The following is an 18,646-nucleotide window of genomic DNA, read 5'->3' on the forward strand; positions in this document are numbered from 1 at the left end:
TATGGTCTCTTTTTCCTTTTCCAAAGGAATTTGTTATGAAGCAGTGAAATAAGCCATTGAGTTTAATGGTGATGAAAGTATGCACAGTCGGGGGGCAGGGGGCAGCTCCACAAATGTCAGGTTAAAAGAATCAGGTGCTTGACTCTTCTGGGAAAAGATCTGACTAAATGGCTATCTCTACAGTACAAACAAAAATTCCCGTTTCAGTGATGCTTTTTTCAGATATTTTTATTTTGTGAGTTATTTTAAATATAGGATGAGTTAAATAGAATCATAAAATTGAGCCCTCAATCTAAATAAGTGTATGCAGTCTAGAATATTTAACTTTTCCAGGGTTGCATAGCCAATAGATAGAACTAAACATTACAAACCATAATCCAAGATTTCTACAGTAGTTTTCTTTTTTCTTCATTAAAGTTCTACGGGGATTCATGATTCTGCAAAGGTGCCCAAGGAGCTGTATTTTTTTGTTTTATCTTCTGGGGTTCCATATATAGAAAAGGAAGATTGTAAACTTTCTGTACTGTACAGTTAGAGTCTGTTTTTAGATCTGATTTTCGTTTTGCATACCGTCACGTCCCAACACCACCGTAGGAAACAATCTCTCTAATTTTACTAATGTGAGGAAAGAGATGAACTTTAGCTGAAATTTACTTTATTTCTTGTGTTTCTGAAATATACTGAATAAAGGATTGCTTCTTTTCACGTTTTTATCAAGAATCTCTTCTAGTGGTATATCGTGTCTTAATGAGGTACCAGAAATAACTTTCTCCTACCGGAAATCTGAGTATTTTGCTGCCACGAAAGGTCATGAGCTACCCTGCTTCCTTAATAATTTCATCCATAGGGCACATGTAGAGTCTGTAGGTATCTCTTACTTTTTGTTCAACTGAGGCTCATGAACATTTTTTTCAAGCACCTTTGTCCAACAGATAGTACACGGTCACAGGCTGTTTTCAAGGGGCAGTTTTATGCAAAGCATGATGCCAAGTTGCTATGCTAAACAGTACTTGTTTGGCTAAAGTGTTGATTATTAGCCAGTGTGATTGTGCAAAAATAAAAAAAACCATATACTCCTGTCCTCTCCAGAGGTGCCACTTCTCTATAAATGCTTTAATGTACAACTGGCATACATGCCTCTCAATTATTCTAAGCAAGGAGTGAGGGTATATGTTTATAAAACTGCTCGTTTTTGACAGTACACACACACACACACCCTCAATTATTCTAAGCAAGGAGTGAGGGTATATGTTTATAAAACTGCTCATTTTTGACAGTACACACACACATACACATACACACACACACACACACACACAGAGACAACTAATTAAACAGTTTTTTCCTAACTGAGTTCATGCTCTGAAGGACCATGTGCTAGGCACTGATGGACTACCAAGATGGATCATATAAGGCTACTTTCAGGGAGCCTGAATAATCTGGTAACAATATACGTCAACTCCTACAAAACGAGTAAGGATAATAGCTAACATATATAGTGTGCAAAGCAATCTACCTGTGTTTTTATTCAATCCTTCTATGAATCATATAAAATATAGGTACTATCATTATTTCCATTGTACAGATGGGAAAGCTGAAACGAGATCTGGAGACGCTAAGTACTTTACCCAAACTTCTAAAAGACAGAAAGAATTTAAATCCAAGTAGTCTGACTCCATGAAAGGAGGAGACTATATCTCTTCTGAGCAGGGAGGGGGATATCAGTAGGTTTATGAAAGAGCATTTGAACTGGACTCTGATTATGAGTTAGATTCAGATGAAGGATAAGGAATATTCTAGGCCCAAAGAAAAGGGCAGGGGGGCAGTATAAGCAAGGTAGAAGGCACAAAGGTAGAAAGCTGTGAGACAGAAACAAATAAACCTTGGGTTCAGTGTAGCTAGAATACAGATAAGTCAGGACTTTTGGTTAGGACTCCGTGCTCCCAATGCAGGGGGCACTAGTTTGATCCCTGGTCAGGGAACTAAGATCCCACATGCCACGTGGCACGGCCTAAAACAAAAAACAAATAAGTGAAGGTGTGAGTTCAGGAAAGAGCTGATTGAGTCCAAATTGTGATGTAAGCAAGGGTCTGCGTTGAAGGGGGTGCGGGAGAGAGGTAATTTTGCGCCCAAATATAAGGGGCAGGGGATTTGCTCAGATTGAACCTTTACGAAGAAGGGAGATCACCACTTAGTCAAACTCTCATCAGGCTCACATCACGGGGCTCTTACTGGTCTTTGCTTTGAACAATAACACAAAAAAATATTAATGGAATAAAGTGAAACTGTTGAGAACAAGTGTGCCTGTAAGGACCTTAAAGGGTGTATGTAGTTGGAAATGTTTATAGGCAATATCTGACAGAATTGGTTTTATATATGCCAAGACATTAAACATAGATTTTGTCCTTAGGGGACAACTTCACTGTTCCAGGTTCATTGTAAATAACATTTAAAGATCACTTAAAGGTTACATGAATATACACCTGTAAGACAATTGCAAAAACAATAGAACTGTCCTAATACTAATAATCAAGCAGATGCTTGTCACTGCAGATTTTATCTCAAGACACAACTTAAAGAACAAGTACTATGTTATGCGCCAGAAAAGCGAGATCATTCATAGTGTAGCTTCCCTGAAGATAAAAATGCTGATGTATAATTACATGTGAAGATTTTGAATGAGGCAAGGGGAGCAACATTTCTGAATTAGTATATTTATATAAAAGACAATCTTATTTAGGTATGAAAATTAATGACTTAGATAACTGTAGATAGTTCACGGTGAATTCCTTAAGGTTTAAATATATTCAAGTTAACCAAAAAGGTTTTCTACTTTCTTGGTTCTTGTTTCTTAGTGGGAAAATGGGCAAAATTGTCTTATATTCAGAGCTGCCTTATAGTTGGATACATATGATATATCTTAGTTGCTGAAAATAAATTTTATATAATTCAGCCATTTGTTCTAATTTTTTTAAGTTAAGAATACATTATCAGAGCTAAATAAGGATAAAACAAACATGACTACTGTCACTATTACATTTCAGGATTCTTTTGATGGTTTTAATTCGTATAATAAGAAAGAAATGAGGAATAAATATCAGGAAAGTAAAAATATTATTTGCAGATTATCACCTAACAAAATCTAGGATGCTTGTTAAGGTGGGTAGATGCATAATAGATATAAAAACAAAAATAAATAAGTCTTGGGGATGCAATGTACAGCATAGTGACTGTAGTTGATAATACTGTATTATATGTTTGAAGGCTGCTAAGGCTGCTAAAGGCTATGATTGGTTGTAGCATTATTTCAAGTAACAAAAAATTCAATCAACCAAAGTGTTCATCATTAGGATATCAGTACCGTTGATAAATAAAATGAAAATGGCATGTCAGAGAACAGTATTTATAAAACGGGTGTGTTTTTGTTTTGTTTTTAAAAACAAAATCAACTTGTGTGTAAATGACCACTTATGCATAGAAGAAAATTCATAAAGTCGATGCACCAAACCACTAATTGTGATTGCCTGTGGAGAAATGAGGTTGGGTATTTTCATTTAACTCTATTAATCTAATATATTGCTTAAAATTTTTATTACAAACAGGTATTGTTTTTGTATTTAAAAATTAAAAATTTGGGCTTCCCTGGTGGCGCAGTGGTTGGGAGTCCGCCTGCCGATGCAGGGGACACGGGTTCGTGCCCCGGTCCAGGAAGATCCCACATGCCTCGGAGTGGCTGGGCCCGTGAGCCATGGCCGCTGAGCCTGCACGTCCGGAGCCTGTGCTCCGCAATGGGAGAGGCCACAACAGTGAGAGGCCCGCATACCGCAAAAAAAAAAAAAAATTAAAAATTTTAAATTAGTTATAGGTATTAAAGAGGCTTGAAAGTCAGCTATGAAGTTCAGATTTTTGTTAGGCTAGAGGGGGCCATTAATTTTATTGCAAAATTTAGTGTTTGGGTACAATTACATGCCATTTATCAAGTTTAGGTGTATTATACCAGAGTGCCTAGCACATGCTTGATTTCCAGATGACATTCCCTTTGCCGTACGTTGAGTTGAGTGATAGTGTCCTTGTTTTCAAAGAAGGAAACCTCATTTTGGCAGTAAAATGAGCAATCTCTAAGGTATCACAGCTAGTAAATGGTAAAGCTGACGTTCAAAATTCAATGCTTTTCTCCCATTTTGTAGCCGTTATCAAAGCTATTCTTTAAGCAAATTAATTACACAGTTGATGAAATATTGATAGATGAAGGGAAAGAGATTAAAGGAAGAGATTGGATTAGTTTAATATAGGACCAAAGTGAGAGCTGCTATCAAGAAATGGGAACAAAGAGGGAGGAATTTGGAGAAGAGAGGGTCTGTTTGGACATGGTGTCTGAAGGTGTTTATAAATACCTGAGCTGCTACTGGGGCAGGGAGCCTATTAGGTGAAGAACCAGTGGTGACTCAAACTTTGAAACATGGGTTAGTTCTTGGTTGTACCATCACAAATAAAGAACACCAGATGAAAAAGAAAGATGTGTAAAAAGGGGAATTGGTGAATTTGGGTTTGTGCATGTCTTGATTACTAAAATTGCCATCTTTTACAGACACTGATAGGCAAACATACTTCCTTAGAAACATGCTGTTAATGACTTGAAATAAAACTGAGTGATGGTTTTCTTCTCAGCAGCAAGGAGTGCAGCAGACAACCCCCTCTCAGCAGACAGCGCAGTATTCACTTCCCCAGATGTCAGCCTCCAGCGAGGCCATGACTGCACAGCCCACAAGTCAGCCTCAACCTCCACAGTCCTTTTCGCATGTGTCAGCAGGAAAACAGGTGAACGCTTAACTTCTAGAAAGGAGTGCCACATGACTTCTACCTTCCCTAATGGTGAAAATTGGTTATTTTCACTGCAGAAATGAAGTGAAAATTGCTTCTTTTGTGTATATGCATTGGTTAATATAAATGTGTATATACAGCAGCAATAATCCAAAAATGTTTAACTTCTAGGTTTATCAGCCTAAAATCAGTTTGACAGGTATAGAACTGATAAAGGTGCTGTAGTAATTGAACCTATGACATTTTCTGGCATTGTCAGTTGTACCTATCATTCTAGGTTTGCAGTTAATGCTGTGTTTTCACGTAGATTTATGCATTGTTTCCTTCCTTCATTGCCTTCTGAAGTCATAAAAAACCCTTATATGGAATGATTTTTTTTTCTAAGTTATCCTTCTAGTCACTTGAAAAGTAACTCTGGGGACTTCCCTGGTGGTCCAGTGGCTAAGACTCCGTGCTCCCAATGCAGGGGGCCCAGGTTCGATCCCTGGTCAGGGAACTAGATCCCGCATGCTGCAACTAAAGATCCTGTGTGTTGCAACTAAGACCCGGCACAGCCAAATAAATAATAAATAAATATTAAAAAAAAAAAGAAAGAAAAGTAACCCTGTAGAAGATAAGCTCTTCTGAATGACCTTTTTTCAGCTTTAACATCGGGGCAGCTTGTGCTTGTATTGTTTTTGTCATATTTCATCACATCTGAGATACTGTCAATTGTAAAATGCACCATTATTTTATGTAACACTGAGAACTGACATACCATTAATTGTAAGATATATCTTAATGTCATAAACATTAAAATGACCAGGTGGTGGAAAGGGATGATTGCATCGTACAATCAGTGAAATATAGTAATTAGACCTACTTTGACAGGCCTGTGTTAGACCTAAGAATTGTGGAAGCACTATGGATGAGCTCTAACTCCACTGGGAAGGAAGTCCTTTGAATTTCAGTCATCACTGTAGTATCAGTTGTAGATTTAGTGACAGCAAACATACCAGTGGATTATGGTATGTGAAACATATCTCAGCCAGGCTGTAAAGAAAACAACCTTTCATATGGAAGGGTTCTCTTTGTTGTTGAACGATGAAGCATGAGCAAAATTTCCTGCCACAAAAGATTTGAAACAGCAGCCAGTCTGTCAGCCTCCCTGTCTCCTGTTGTCCTCTCCCTGCTCTTATGTGGCACATTAACTTACACTAATGTATGCAAGGGTTTGGTGTTTGTTTTAATTTTCTTTCTTTTTGGCTAATACATAAGTCTTGCTTTTGGCAGCCTTGCTTTTTTTTTTTTAAAGTCTGTCTGTTTTGTTTTTCTTTACCTTCCCAGCTTCCAGTTTCCCAGCCAGTACCAACTATCCAAGGCGAACCTCAGATCCCAGTTGCGACACAGCCCTCAGTCGTTCCAGTCCATTCTGGTGCTCACTTCCTCCCTGTGGGACAGCCACTCCCGCCTTCCTCACTCCCCCAGTACTCTGTTTCTCAGATCCCCTCAGCTCCTCAGCCAGCTTTCTCCCCGCTTCCTGTCACCATGGCAGCTGGCATTAATCAGCCTCTGCTTACCTTGGCTTCCTCTGCTCCAGCAGCTGCAGTCCCAGGGGGACCCGCTGTGGTCCCTAGTCAGCTTCCCACCCTCCTGCAGCCTGTGACTCAGCTGCCAAGTCAGGCTCACCCGCAGCTCCTGCAGCCAGCAGTTCAGTCCATGGGGATAGCCGCTAACCTCGGGCAGACTGCTGAGGCTCCACTCCCCTCTGGAGATGTTCTCTACCAGGTACCGTGTTGGCTGGTGAGAAGGAGGGCACCAGAGGGTTTGGTTCTAATGATAGAACATCAAGGACTTAAAAACCTAATAACTGAATATCAGAATAACTAACAATAACAAAAGTTGCTGATCTCAACCAGAGATGCTAAAATAGTAAATTCTGAGAAAGGACAGGGCGATGATGTCTGATGACTCATTTCCATTTTTCCCAAGACATCTCTTGGGAGAAAAATGGTTCTCTCAATATTCAGTGTAAGCTGATTGAAAGCTAGATATGGCTAATAATAGAATATATCAGGCTTTTTTTTATGGGAAGAGTAAATATGGGTAGCCGACATGGTATCAGTAAAAAGTTTCAGGGTTTAGATTTAGAATATTAGCAAGTCATTATATGACTGGAATGACTGATACCTTGAAGAGTTTTTGCATTCTCCTGTTTGATTGGGTAGAAAGTAGGTATTTTCTAGAAGGAATTATGTCTATTCCTCCTATTTAAATAGTCTCCAGGAGGGAAAAAAATAGCAACTTAGAAGTATAGTTGTGTACAGTCCTGTCCCCTAAATTGAAATCAGTTAACCATTTCATTTCAAGAATCTTCTTTAAATTATTAGAAAAAGATCAGGCTACTTTTCTTCACTATGTTCCCTTTTTTTTTTTTTTCTTTTTTTTTTCTTGCTTGTCTTGCTGTTTTACTCATTTGATGACCCAACCTGCACTAATTCCCCTTCCTCGTTTCTGTCACAGGGCTTCCCACCTCGACTGCCACCACAGTACCCAGGAGACTCAAATCTTGCTCCCTCTTCCAGCGTGGCTTCTGTGTGCATTCCTTCTACAGTCCTGTCCCCTCCCATGCCGGCAGAAGCACTGGCTGCACCAGGTTACTTTCCTACAGTGGTGCAGCCTTATGTGGAATCAAGCCTTTTGGTTCCTGTGGGCAGTATAGGAGGACAGGTTCAAGTGTCCCAGCCAGCAGTGAGTTTAGCACAAGCCCCCACTACATCCTCCCAGCAAGCAGCTCTGGAGGTAAATGGAATTCCTGCATGTTTATGTCTAAACTATATGTATAATGGGATAAAAATGACAAAGGAGAAATACAGTTTCCCCTGGTTTAGAATGCACTTGGAAACTATTGCGAACTAACTTCTGAATGACTTCTTCTTGCAGCTGAGTGAAATGCCAGTGTGGGGCCTTGTTGCCACTGGCTGTTCTGTTGGGAAGTGAGTGTGCCTTGGAGGAGATAACGCTGCTAGCACTTCACTTCTTTAGCTAGCCCTTCAGCCATTGTTCTTATCCTTTCACAAACTCCTGCCATTGGCAAGTCACCAGAATACCTTACCCTGCTGTGCTCCCGGTGATCATTTTTGCCCCTCTTGGAGAAAGCTCTGAGCTGTCTTTGCACTTTGCTCTGCCTGCCCTGTTGCACATTCTGGTGAGATGCTGGCTGCACGGCAGGTTGTAGTTTCTCACTAACTAGCAGCTGTTTTGGCTGATGACACACTGTGCAGTCTGTACCAGAGACTAGCTTTAGAAATTTCCTTTGCAATTTTAAGATGACTGTCTGCAGATGCTGAATATTAAGAATTATTAGTAAATGTAGTGCTTCTAGGACTTAGGGGAGGGATAAGGAAAGGAAGAGTAGCGTATTGGGGATGGTCGACAATAAATAAAGTATATTACTGCCAAGGTGTGAATTATCCTTTCTGTTTACAGAGCACTCAGGGCGTCTCTCAGGTGGCTCCTCCAGAGCCAGTTCCAGTGGCTCAGCCACAACCTACCCAGCCTGCTACGTTGGTCTCTTCTGTAGACAGGTATGTGACAGTACAGTTCTCCTTTCTTGACTGGTAGATAGGATGGTAGGAAACTTTAAAATGTCTCGCCTTTAAATCTCATCGTAAACTGAACTTTTTTTTTCCGAAGTGCACATTCAGATGTTGCTTCAGGTATGAGTGACGGCAATGAGAATGTCCCATCATCCAGTGGAAGGCATGAAGGGAGAACTACCAAACGGCATTATCGCAAATCTGTAAGAAGTCGCTCTCGTCATGAAAAGACTTCACGCCCAAAATTGAGAATTTTGAATGTAAGTATTGCTGACTTCTGGGTTTCATATAGTTAGTTCATACCATTTAAATATTTCTAAGGCTTGGGTGTATTGATGAAAGTTTAGGATCTTGTATCACCCAAATGATACTGTTAAATTCCATATTTCTAAAAAAAAAAAATACAGAGAGTTTTTATTTTGTAAAACAAAGATCTTACATTCTTACCAGACCCTTCAGTGGAAGATGTGTAAGTAGCTGAAAGGCTGATATTTTCTTAAGGTTTTCTTGCTCCTAGTTTAAGAGGCAAAGTAGCAGTGCTTCAAGGAATAGTGGTAACATTTGGCTTAAGTTCAAGTGATAACCTATGTTACTTTGTCACATTCAGTAACAGATCTGAGCATGGTTCTTCTGAGATATGAAGTACCTTTTCTTTTTTCTTTTCAGGTTTCAAATAAAGGAGACCGGGTAGTAGAATGTCAATTAGAGACTCACAATCGGAAAATGGTTACATTCAAATTTGATTTAGATGGTGACAACCCTGAGGAGATAGCAACAATTATGGTATGTCTGTTTTTGGAGTTCCGAATTTTTCCTTCATACTTTATCTTCATATCCACTGCCCTAGGCAAATATGCAATATTTTGTAAACTATTTTGACAGTTAAATATTTATTTCAGTGTGACTATAACTAGCACACCAAACCTGTGATTTAGAGGTGCTTTTGTGTAGGGCATGTCTAACTAGGTATTGAAGAACCAACTTACATATTAACTAAATAATAATACAGGTGGTGTGCAGATAGGACAGAAGTCATGGAAGTGGTGATTGAATGACCTAAAGCTTGGGGAACACTGCTAATTAAGCTGATGTCGCATTTCTTTGACAGGTGAACAATGACTTTATTCTGGCAATGGAGAGAGAGGCATTTGTGGAACAAGTGCGGGATATTATTGAAAAAGCTGATGAAATGCTCAGTGAGGACGTCAGTGTGGAGCCAGAGGGTGACCAGGGATTGGAGAGTCTCCAGGGAAAGGATGACTATGGCTTTGCAGGCTCTCAAGTAGGTTCACCGTTCCTGTAGTGAAGCTTCGTTTATGTTAAATATTTGCTAAATTTGCCTTGCACGATGTCCAGCGGTACCACATTACACCTGTAACTGAGATTATCAACATTTATGTTCTTTTTGCATGTGGCGATTTGCTTAGTGCCTGCTCATTAAGATTGAGTGAGAGAATGAATTTAATCACTTTTGTTTGTTGTAGAAATTGGAAGAGTTCAAACAACCAATTCCTGCATCTTCCATGCCACAGCAAATAGGTGATTTTTTCTTTCCATTGTTTGTTCTTACCTTTGACCTAAGAAGTTATGTGCTAATAATGGAATCTTGAAGCTTTGTGTGAGTGACAATGTATATAATAATAATGCAATTAAATGGTTTGTTTCTTTTTAAGCAGGCCTTCCCACCAGTTCTTTAACTCAAGTTGTTCATTCTGCCGGAAGACGGTTTATAGTAAGTCCTGTGCCAGAAAGTCGATTACGAGAATCAAAAATTTTCAGTGAAGTATCAGATACAGGTAAGGAATTGCTTCTACCACATACATATATAAATCCTGTGTCTCTCCTTTATTGGAAGCTTGGTCATCAAGCAGTAGTTCAAATGATGACATAGACAATAAAGAATAGTAGAAAATTGAGACTGACCAACAGATAAACATTTGGAGACAGGGAAATAGGTGATGAATAGAGAGGATTTGAGCAAAAGGGCACAGAAGGGTGGCCATACTAGTTACAGCCCGTGTGACTGATACTGTGTAGATTCAGCACTGTGTGTTTGTATCTCCATTTAGCGCTGCTGTATATCGTTTGAGGTTACTCCGTGTTTTTTCAGAAATAGATATTCATACAAGATCATTTCTTTTGCTGGAACTGCTATATCACTTAGCCGTTTTAGAGCCTATCATGTCCTTGGGGGAGGTTTTTTACCTTGTTGGTATGTGGCATTGTTGGGAATCCCAAAAGTAGATTGTGCAGACAGTCTTTTGAACCCCCTTTTTAAAAAGAACTGATTCTGAGTTTTTATTTTCCTTTGCAGTTGCTGCTTCTACATCTGCTGGTGCTGGAATGAGCTTGTCTCACTCTGCTTCATCCCTTAGTCTACAGCAGGCCTTTTCTGAACTTAGACATACGCAAATGGCAGAAGGGCCGAGCACAGCACCTGCCAACTTCCGTCCGACGGGGCCAGCGTTCCCAGCAGTGCCCCCTTCTGTGATCAGCCCTGCTGGAGCTCCAGCCACAGCGGCAGCCGTACCCTCAGCGTCAGCCCCTGCCACGGGCTGCCCTCTTAGTGACGCTTCCGCATCAGCCGTTCAGTCTGAGGTTGCAGTGCCCACTGAAAAGGGGATTGCTGGAGTTGCCACCTGCACAGGTGTAATACCCTCCAGTGGTCTCCCTGTACCACCTGCATCTGAATCCCCGATACTTTCCAGTGTGGTGTCAAGCATCACAGTGCCTGCAGTCATCTCAGTATCAGCGACATCCCAGTCAGTTCAGGCTCCCACACCTGGGAGCGTTGTTTCCGGTACAGGCACATTCCCCTCTGTACCAGTCTCAGTGACGGCAGCCTCTGCAGTGAGCAGTGCTGCTGCCCCAGGCGCTAAGCCTTCACCTGTATCGTCGCAGCAGGTGGCAGGCAGCATGGCTGGGACAGCCACGCTAACATCCGTGTCGGCAACCGCTCCAGTCCCGAGTCTAGCTGCACAGCCGTCCCTTCCACCCAGCAGCAGCACCTCTGCTCTTACTCGAGCTGAGACTGTAGTGGTTAGTGCGCACGCACTGGATAAGATATCTCATAGCAGCATGACCGGATTGGCTTTGTCCCTCCCCGCGTCATCTTCCTCTCCCTCCTCCCTGGGGGCAGGGGTATCTAGTGCTGTTTCTCAGCCTGGTGTGGCTCATCCTTTGGTCATCCCATCAGCTGTGGCTTCTACTCCTGCCCTTTCCCAGGCAGGACCTACTTCCACACCTTTACTACCCCAAGCTAGTATCCCACCTTTGGTACAACCTGTTGCCAATGTGCCTGCTGTACAGCAGACACTAATTCATAGTCAACCTCAACCAGCTTTGCTTCCCAACCAGCCCCATACTCACTGTCCTGAAATAGATGCTGATACTCAACCCAAAGCTCCTGGGATTGATGACATAAAGACTTTAGAGGAAAAACTGCGGTCTCTCTTTAGTGAGCACAGCTCATCTGGAGCTCAGCATGCTTCTGTCTCGCTGGACACGTCACTCGTCATGGAGACCACTGTCACACCAGGCCTCCCAACCACTGCCGTTGCACCAAGCAAACTCATGACTTCCACTACGAGTACTTGCTTACCACCAACCAGTTTGCCCTTAGGAACAACTGGTTCGTCAGTTATACCAGCGGTCACTCCTGGGCAAGTTTCCACCCCAGTCAGCGCTGTACCAGGAGTGAAACCTGGAACTGCTGCACCAAAGCCACCTTTAACTAAGCCTCCAGTAAGCTTCTTGTTTTGAAATAGTTTGAAAAATAAGATCACTCTTCTCCCCCTCCCCCAAAAGTGCACTTTTAACAATACAGCCTTGCAGTATAGTTATAAAGATGCCTAGCTTGTGGTAGGTACTCAGTATTTATTAAATAAATTGATTGAAGGTGATTTTAGGATGTATGTACGTGAACATGAGGTTTTTTTTTTTTTTATGAAATATGGCAGGATTGGGGGTTAATTATGTTGTAAGATTTTCTAAGAGTGTATATAACAGTTAGGTAAAATACAAGCATTATTTCTGAATTGGTACAGACTGAAGAAATCCGTTTCCCAAAAGGGAGCTGAGTGTTTCTGCTGGCGATTGTACATAGTAACAGCAGTTCACAGTTTTTGTTTCCATGAGAATGAAGCAAATTTTCTGCCTTGCTCAGATTCCATAGATGTACAATTTGAGGTTTATAAAAAGTTGGAAGTTGGTGATGACTTCGATGTGGTGGAGGAGAATTTAATCTAATGCTAGGGATAAAATAACTAGAAAGTGTTTTTTGGTTCTGCTATGGTGGCTTCCTCTCATTCTGCCATATTCAGTCTCTCATCTCCAAATAACAAGGCTGTGTTTCTCCTACTGTATTGTATGCTTTGCCCATCTTTCTGCATTGCCATTGATGTGAGATTCTTTTTACAGCAGAGTAATATAGAGGCTTCACTCAGACAAAATACAGATTACTTGATAGTATTAGATTTCTGATGCCTTTTGTTATCAGACCTGCCCCATGGTTATTTCTGAACTGTTTTGTTTTCCCAGGAAAGCCTGATAATACTGTACCAAATAAGAGGCTCAGGAGTATCTGGACTGTGCCTCTTGTGTCTAAACAGCCTTTGTTCTCTCTGCTTTCACTAGGGGATCGCCTTCTACTAAACTTTTCTGTTCGTTTTATTGGTATGTCATAGTAACCCCTGTAATAGTATCATGATTATAATGTCCTTTATTTAAGGTAGATACCAGAGTGTAACCCAGGTGAGAAGCTTGCCTTAACTAGATACATTTTATTCTTATGCTTCTGCATTTGAATTAGTTGGTTTGCTCTCCAGTATGCAGTCTTTACTCTTAGTGTCTCATGGACTTGAATTTCCCTTCGTGTCTGTAGGTGTTGCCAGTGGGTACTGAACTTCCAGCTGGTACTCCTCCCAGCGAGCAGCTGCCACCTTTTCCAGGACCTTCACTAACGCAGGTGCCCCAAGACTTGGCAGATTTCTTTTTGTGCCTCTGCTTTCTTTCACAAGCTCATTTAAATTCTCCATTGCACGATCTTGCCTTCTGGCTCCTATTTGATTTTGACTTAGTAAAAACTTTCTTTTAAAACACCATAGCTGATGATACAGGCCCTACTTAAAGTAAGAAGCAAATCATCTAAAAATCATTTGATACTAATATTTTTTCATATCTTACGAAAAAAGAAGATAGCAAATGTGACAGTTTGCCAAAAGAAATATAATTCCTCTGTCATTCATACCTTTGTAGAGCAGTGAAAGATTAGACCATTGTGGAAGTAAAAAATTATATGTCATCAAAATTAACTGTGAAAGTTCCTGAGGAAAGGCTACCACCCTGATAACTGGTAACGCCCTTTTTCTCCGAGTTCAGTACAACCTGTTTTTTCTTGAATGTTTGACATTTTTTTTCAGTGACCACCTAATGAAGTAATTGGGTGTAAGGGTCATGTTTATAAAAAACAGGTATTATATCTTAAAGTACAAAAACCACACAGCTCAGCTAACGTGAGACTGCTCCGAGAAGAACTGAGACCGGTGACGTGAATGTGAGATTCCCACCTCACACTCAGTTCTGCTCACTACGGGTCAGAATTGCCTGCACTATTTAAATTATTATTTCCCTTTCCCACCCTACCCCCGACCCTACACATTAGTTGAATTCCCATAAATAAAGTACTTGGTATGATCCCATTGTAACTATGAAAAAACTTCTGACATGGGGCAGGCTAGTAAACATTGAAAATAAGTTAGGAATTTATTTTAGAATAAGATATAAGAAAAACATGGTAAATTGCTAACTTGAAGTCTGAATTTATCCTACTTCTTTAATCCCAGATGTACAGTAAAACGTAATTTAAGGAACTTGCCATAATAAAGTAATAACTCCAATAGAGAACCCATTCCATCGGCTGCTAAATTTTGAAAAAAAAATGCATTGTGAAAGTCTTGAACCTATTTTCTCATTAAAAACATGTATTCCAGTTCCTAAGAGGGCCCAAAATGTGATGAGAAACTGCAAATTAGATATGTAGTGGGTGAGGATAAGTGGATGCTGCTGCATATAGAGGGAGAAGCACAGATGAAGGCTGGAGAGGCAGAGGTAGATAGAAGCCAAGATAGTGACAGAGTATGGTGATGCCATCTTTTATTCATAAGGACAGGCTCTCAGAAAGATGTGCCCAACTGAAAAAGAAAATAGGGAACAATACAGTTAATCTACCAATCAATCTTGATACAATTTTCAGAATATATTTTTAAGGAGAGGACAAATAGTTAACTTTTCTATCTCTAAATAACATCAAACATAGAAGGTAAGAAAGAAGACTTCAAAACTGTAAAAACATAAATGTAACTGAATTTTTCTGTGGCTTGAGAACTTGACAGTAAAATTTTGAGAGCTTGGTAATTCATTCAAGCAGTTACAACTAAGTTGAACTTAGGATATTTTTGAGTTTAATGTTGAGTGAGCAGACGCGTGTTATGTTGTGTGGCCCCGAAGCAGGAAGCAGTGTGTCCTGTGTAAGCTGGCTCTGGCTGTGCTCACTGTGTTGTGTCCTTCAGCCCCAGCAGCCCCTGGGAGATCTGGATGCTCAGCTGAGAAGAACGCTCAGTCCAGAGACCGTTGTGCTGACGTCTGCAGTTGGTGTGAGTTCTGATAAAATCTCCCCACAACCCTAATATATTATATTTCTGGAATATAAGCTGTAACCTAGACCATTATTAATACCTTTAACACCTAATCAGAGTCTTTGCTTGTTCCAGTCGACAGAAATGAGACGATGAATGAAAGAGTAACACTGACCCAGTAGTGTAACTATGGAAAAAATTTGATTTGGGAGACACTTTTCTTGTCTTACCTGTGGTTACAGTCATACCACCGATCAGTTCTATGGACTTTGTGTTTATGCTTTGGAGGAGGCTATACTTTAAGTTCGAAGTCTTAACTTCTTCCTTTTAGGCTTGTGACACAATAATGTTCTGATTAAAACTACTTTTTCTATGAATATCCAAGTTATACTTTTGAGCATTCCATGAGAAAAATTAAAAAAGCAGTTTGGAGAGGTTAAGACTCAAAATTTCTTTTAAAAATCTATAAAATGCCTGTCTTTCTTTACCTCAGACTTATTTTTAGGTTATAAAGTCACTCTTTTTAAGTCACTGATGCTAAAGATGTTGTGTATCTGTGTGTGTTTGCAGCCCGTGTCCGTGGTGGCTCCAACAGCAGTTGTGGAAGCAGGAGCCCAGCTTCAGAAGGATGGTGAGAAGCATCCTTCTTCCTCTGTATTCCCACTTCCAGACCTTCCTGTAATTGATGGTAGAGGTTACTATGTCAAAGACACATTCTCGAGAGTTCGTAGGTGTACTTGAGACCGTGTTGAACAACATTTTTATGTATTTCATGATTGAGGAGCATTGATACTAATATTGAGAGCATGTAATATCAGCAAAGTTGTGAATTTTTTACTTTTTTTTTTGAGGGGTAGCATGCCAGGGAGTAATGATAGTTTCTTAGCATAAGACCCTTTGTTATTATTAGCTCAGCCAAATCCTTGGTAAGAGATACAAGGAAATTCAAGCATATTTATAAAAGTTAATTCATTGGCCACCTCTTGACTTTTGAGATGTATAGAAGTATAGATAAGTTTGAACAGCATGGATGGTAGAAATACAGATGCAAGATTTCACATCATCAGTTTAAACATTATTATTTTCTTTTTGGCTGTGTTGTGTCTTCATTGCTGTGTGTGGGCTTTCTAGTTGCGGTGAGCGGGGGCTACTCTTTGTTGTGGTGCACGGGCTTCTCATTGCGGTGGCTTCTCTTGTTGCAGAGCATGGGCTCTAGGCGTGCGGGCTTCAGTAGTTGTGGCACACAGGCTCAGTAGTTGTGGCTCATGGGCTGTAGAGCACAGGCTTCAGTAGTTATGGCGCATGGGCTTGGTTGCTCCGCGGCATGTGGGATCTTCACAGACCAGGGCTCGAACCCGTGTCCCCTGCATTGGCAGGCGGATTCTTAACCACTGTGCCACCAGGGAAGCCCCCAAACATTTTAATCTATTTCTGGAGTCTCTAGAATTGGTCTGTCCATAAATATCTCTTTTTTAAAAAAGGCACATTTCCAACTTAATTTTGTAAAAATTGTCCATACCAACAACTTAAATGTTTTCTTAGAACTTTTATCACCATGTGCTTAGTCATAAGTTCATTATCAACTACTAGCGCTGTAAAGTTTTGTTGTAAATCTCTTTTCACCATCAGTCCCACAGAACCTGGGAAATGTAACACTTATTTTTTGTTGCCTTTTCCTTCAGAATCATTTATAATCAAAAGTGAAATAATTGAGATATGCTTAATGTAATTTTATATAGCACGTGCTTAATAATATTTTTCCCTTTTTATTATATCCATTCTCCTCAACACCACCTGACATAAATGTAATTCCCTGAGCAGCTATTAATAAGATTACCTGAATGTTCTTCTTCCTGTCTTCCTTAAGTGCTAAATTTCACTTAAAACCTTTCTAAAGTAAATTATTTTCAAGGCAGTCACAATCTGAATTGGCTCTCATTTTAAAAGAAGTGACTTGAAAGTCAGTGGAACAGATTAGAAAGTCTAGAAATGGACAAACTAAAATGTAATGTAGAAAATGAAAAAGGTGACCTTTCAAATCAGTGAGAAAAGGGGATATTTCAGTAAATGGTTTAGGACAACTGGACAGCCATTTGGAAAAAAGTAAAGATAGATCACTAGCCTAGGCCAAAGTAAATTCAAAATGGAACAAAGATGGAAAATGAGCTCATAAAATAGGACTGTACAAAAACAAAAGGAATCTTTTTTTTTTTTCCAATTGTCTAGAGCAGGGTTGACAAACTTGTTCTGTAAAAGGCCAGGAAGGGAATATTTTAGGTTTTGCTGGTCATACAGTCTCTGTCATAGCTACTCAAGTATCCAACATATTGTAGCCTAAAAGGAGTAATAGATAATAAATAAAGGAAGGAGTTTAACTGTGTTCCAATAAAATTTATTTATAAAAACAAGCAGTGGGCTAAATTAGGTCCACAGATCATAATTTGCTGCTCCCTGATATAGAGAAAGATGTTACTATTACATTTAATCCCCAACCCAGAAGCATTAATAGATTTTAAATTTCTGCATGGGGAGAAAAAGTACTGTTATGTCCAAAGATAAATGGAAAACTGGGAAATGTGTGTGTTGTATATTCGTATCACAAAAAGGACTAGTTTTGTTAATATAAAGAATTTCTGTAAATTTGGCATGGACCAAGAAATAATCAAAAGATACAGAAAAAAAAGAAACTTAGACATGAAGATACTTAACTTCCTTCATGAAACAGAAATGCAGAATAAAACTACAAGTGATTGTATTTCTCACCTGTCCTTGGTAAATTCAGAAGTTTAAAAGCCACTGGTGACTTGGTACAGCCTTTTTGGAGATCAGTTTATGTCTGTCAGTGTTTTAAATGACAGCGATTCAGTATTGGGTTGGCCAAAAAGTTTGTTTGGGTTCCTAAATGAACTTTTTGGCCAACCCAATACTTCTATTTTTAGGTATTTATTTCACAGATCTATAAGAATATACATATTAGAGCACTTTTATAGTAACAAGAAGTTCGGAATAAGTTAAATTTCCATCAGTAGAAGCCTGGATAAAATATGGTACATTTTTTAATTTTTCATATGTATATACGTACACTACAACACTATGCAGCCATTAAAAAGAATGAGACTGATATGGAAAGATCTCTTAAGTTACATCATTAAATGAAAATATCAAAATCAATATTCTACTAGTTGTATAAAATAAAGAAAATGCTGATATATATTAATTATCTCTAGAAAGAAACTCAGACAAGTGATTGTCCCTAAAGAGGAGGACCTCGGTGGCTTTAAAGTGGCTCAAAACTACTTACCAGTGATTCTGCCGCTTACACTGTCTTGCTCCAGGATTTTGCTTAAGTGTTGCCTAAACCAGTTTGTCATAGCTGGTTTTCATTTAAAAATGGGTCTTTAGTATCCTAGGTAAAAATCTTACTGTTTGCTTCATTTATTTCTGCCTTTGAATCATAGGATGAAATTGTAGTGTCATTTCCTGTTAGCCTTAGTTTATTTTGTTGTTTTTTGTCTTTTTTTTTTTGTGGTACGCGGGCCTCTCACTGTTGTGGCCTCTCCCGTTGCGGAGCACAGGCTCTGGATGTGCAGGCTCAGCGGCCATGGCTCACGG

General features: G+C 39.8%; 1 protein-coding gene across 19 annotated transcripts in view; it reads left to right on the forward strand.

Annotated features, from left to right (window-relative positions):
* Window positions 1–18,646, forward strand: part of WNK1 (WNK lysine deficient protein kinase 1) — a 136,210-nt gene that overhangs the window by 103,013 nt on the left and 14,551 nt on the right. For 5 of the 19 annotated variants that reach the window (XM_033867230.2, XM_033867233.2, XM_033867234.2 and 2 more), the window contains 13 exons: window positions 4,669–4,818; window positions 6,148–6,588; window positions 7,324–7,602; window positions 8,290–8,387; window positions 8,497–8,659; window positions 9,066–9,182; window positions 9,508–9,681; window positions 9,884–9,938; window positions 10,073–10,195; window positions 10,714–12,143; window positions 13,282–13,365; window positions 14,969–15,052; window positions 15,605–15,665. In XM_033867230.2, coding sequence (XP_033723121.1) covers window positions 4,669–4,818; window positions 6,148–6,588; window positions 7,324–7,602; window positions 8,290–8,387; window positions 8,497–8,659; window positions 9,066–9,182; window positions 9,508–9,681; window positions 9,884–9,938; window positions 10,073–10,195; window positions 10,714–12,143; window positions 13,282–13,365; window positions 14,969–15,052; window positions 15,605–15,665 — 3,259 coding nt within the window. The remainder of the gene's footprint in view (window positions 1–4,668; window positions 4,819–6,147; window positions 6,589–7,323; window positions 7,603–8,289; window positions 8,388–8,496; window positions 8,660–9,065; window positions 9,183–9,507; window positions 9,682–9,883; window positions 9,939–10,072; window positions 10,196–10,713; window positions 12,144–13,281; window positions 13,366–14,968; window positions 15,053–15,604; window positions 15,666–18,646) is intronic. The other 14 variants (XM_033867232.2, XM_019925909.3, XM_019925914.3 and 11 more) reach the window with 10 other exon arrangements.

Source organism: Tursiops truncatus, chromosome 11, assembly GCF_011762595.2.
Source record: "Tursiops truncatus isolate mTurTru1 chromosome 11, mTurTru1.mat.Y, whole genome shotgun sequence".
NCBI classification, from domain to species: Eukaryota; Metazoa; Chordata; class Mammalia; order Artiodactyla; family Delphinidae; genus Tursiops; species Tursiops truncatus.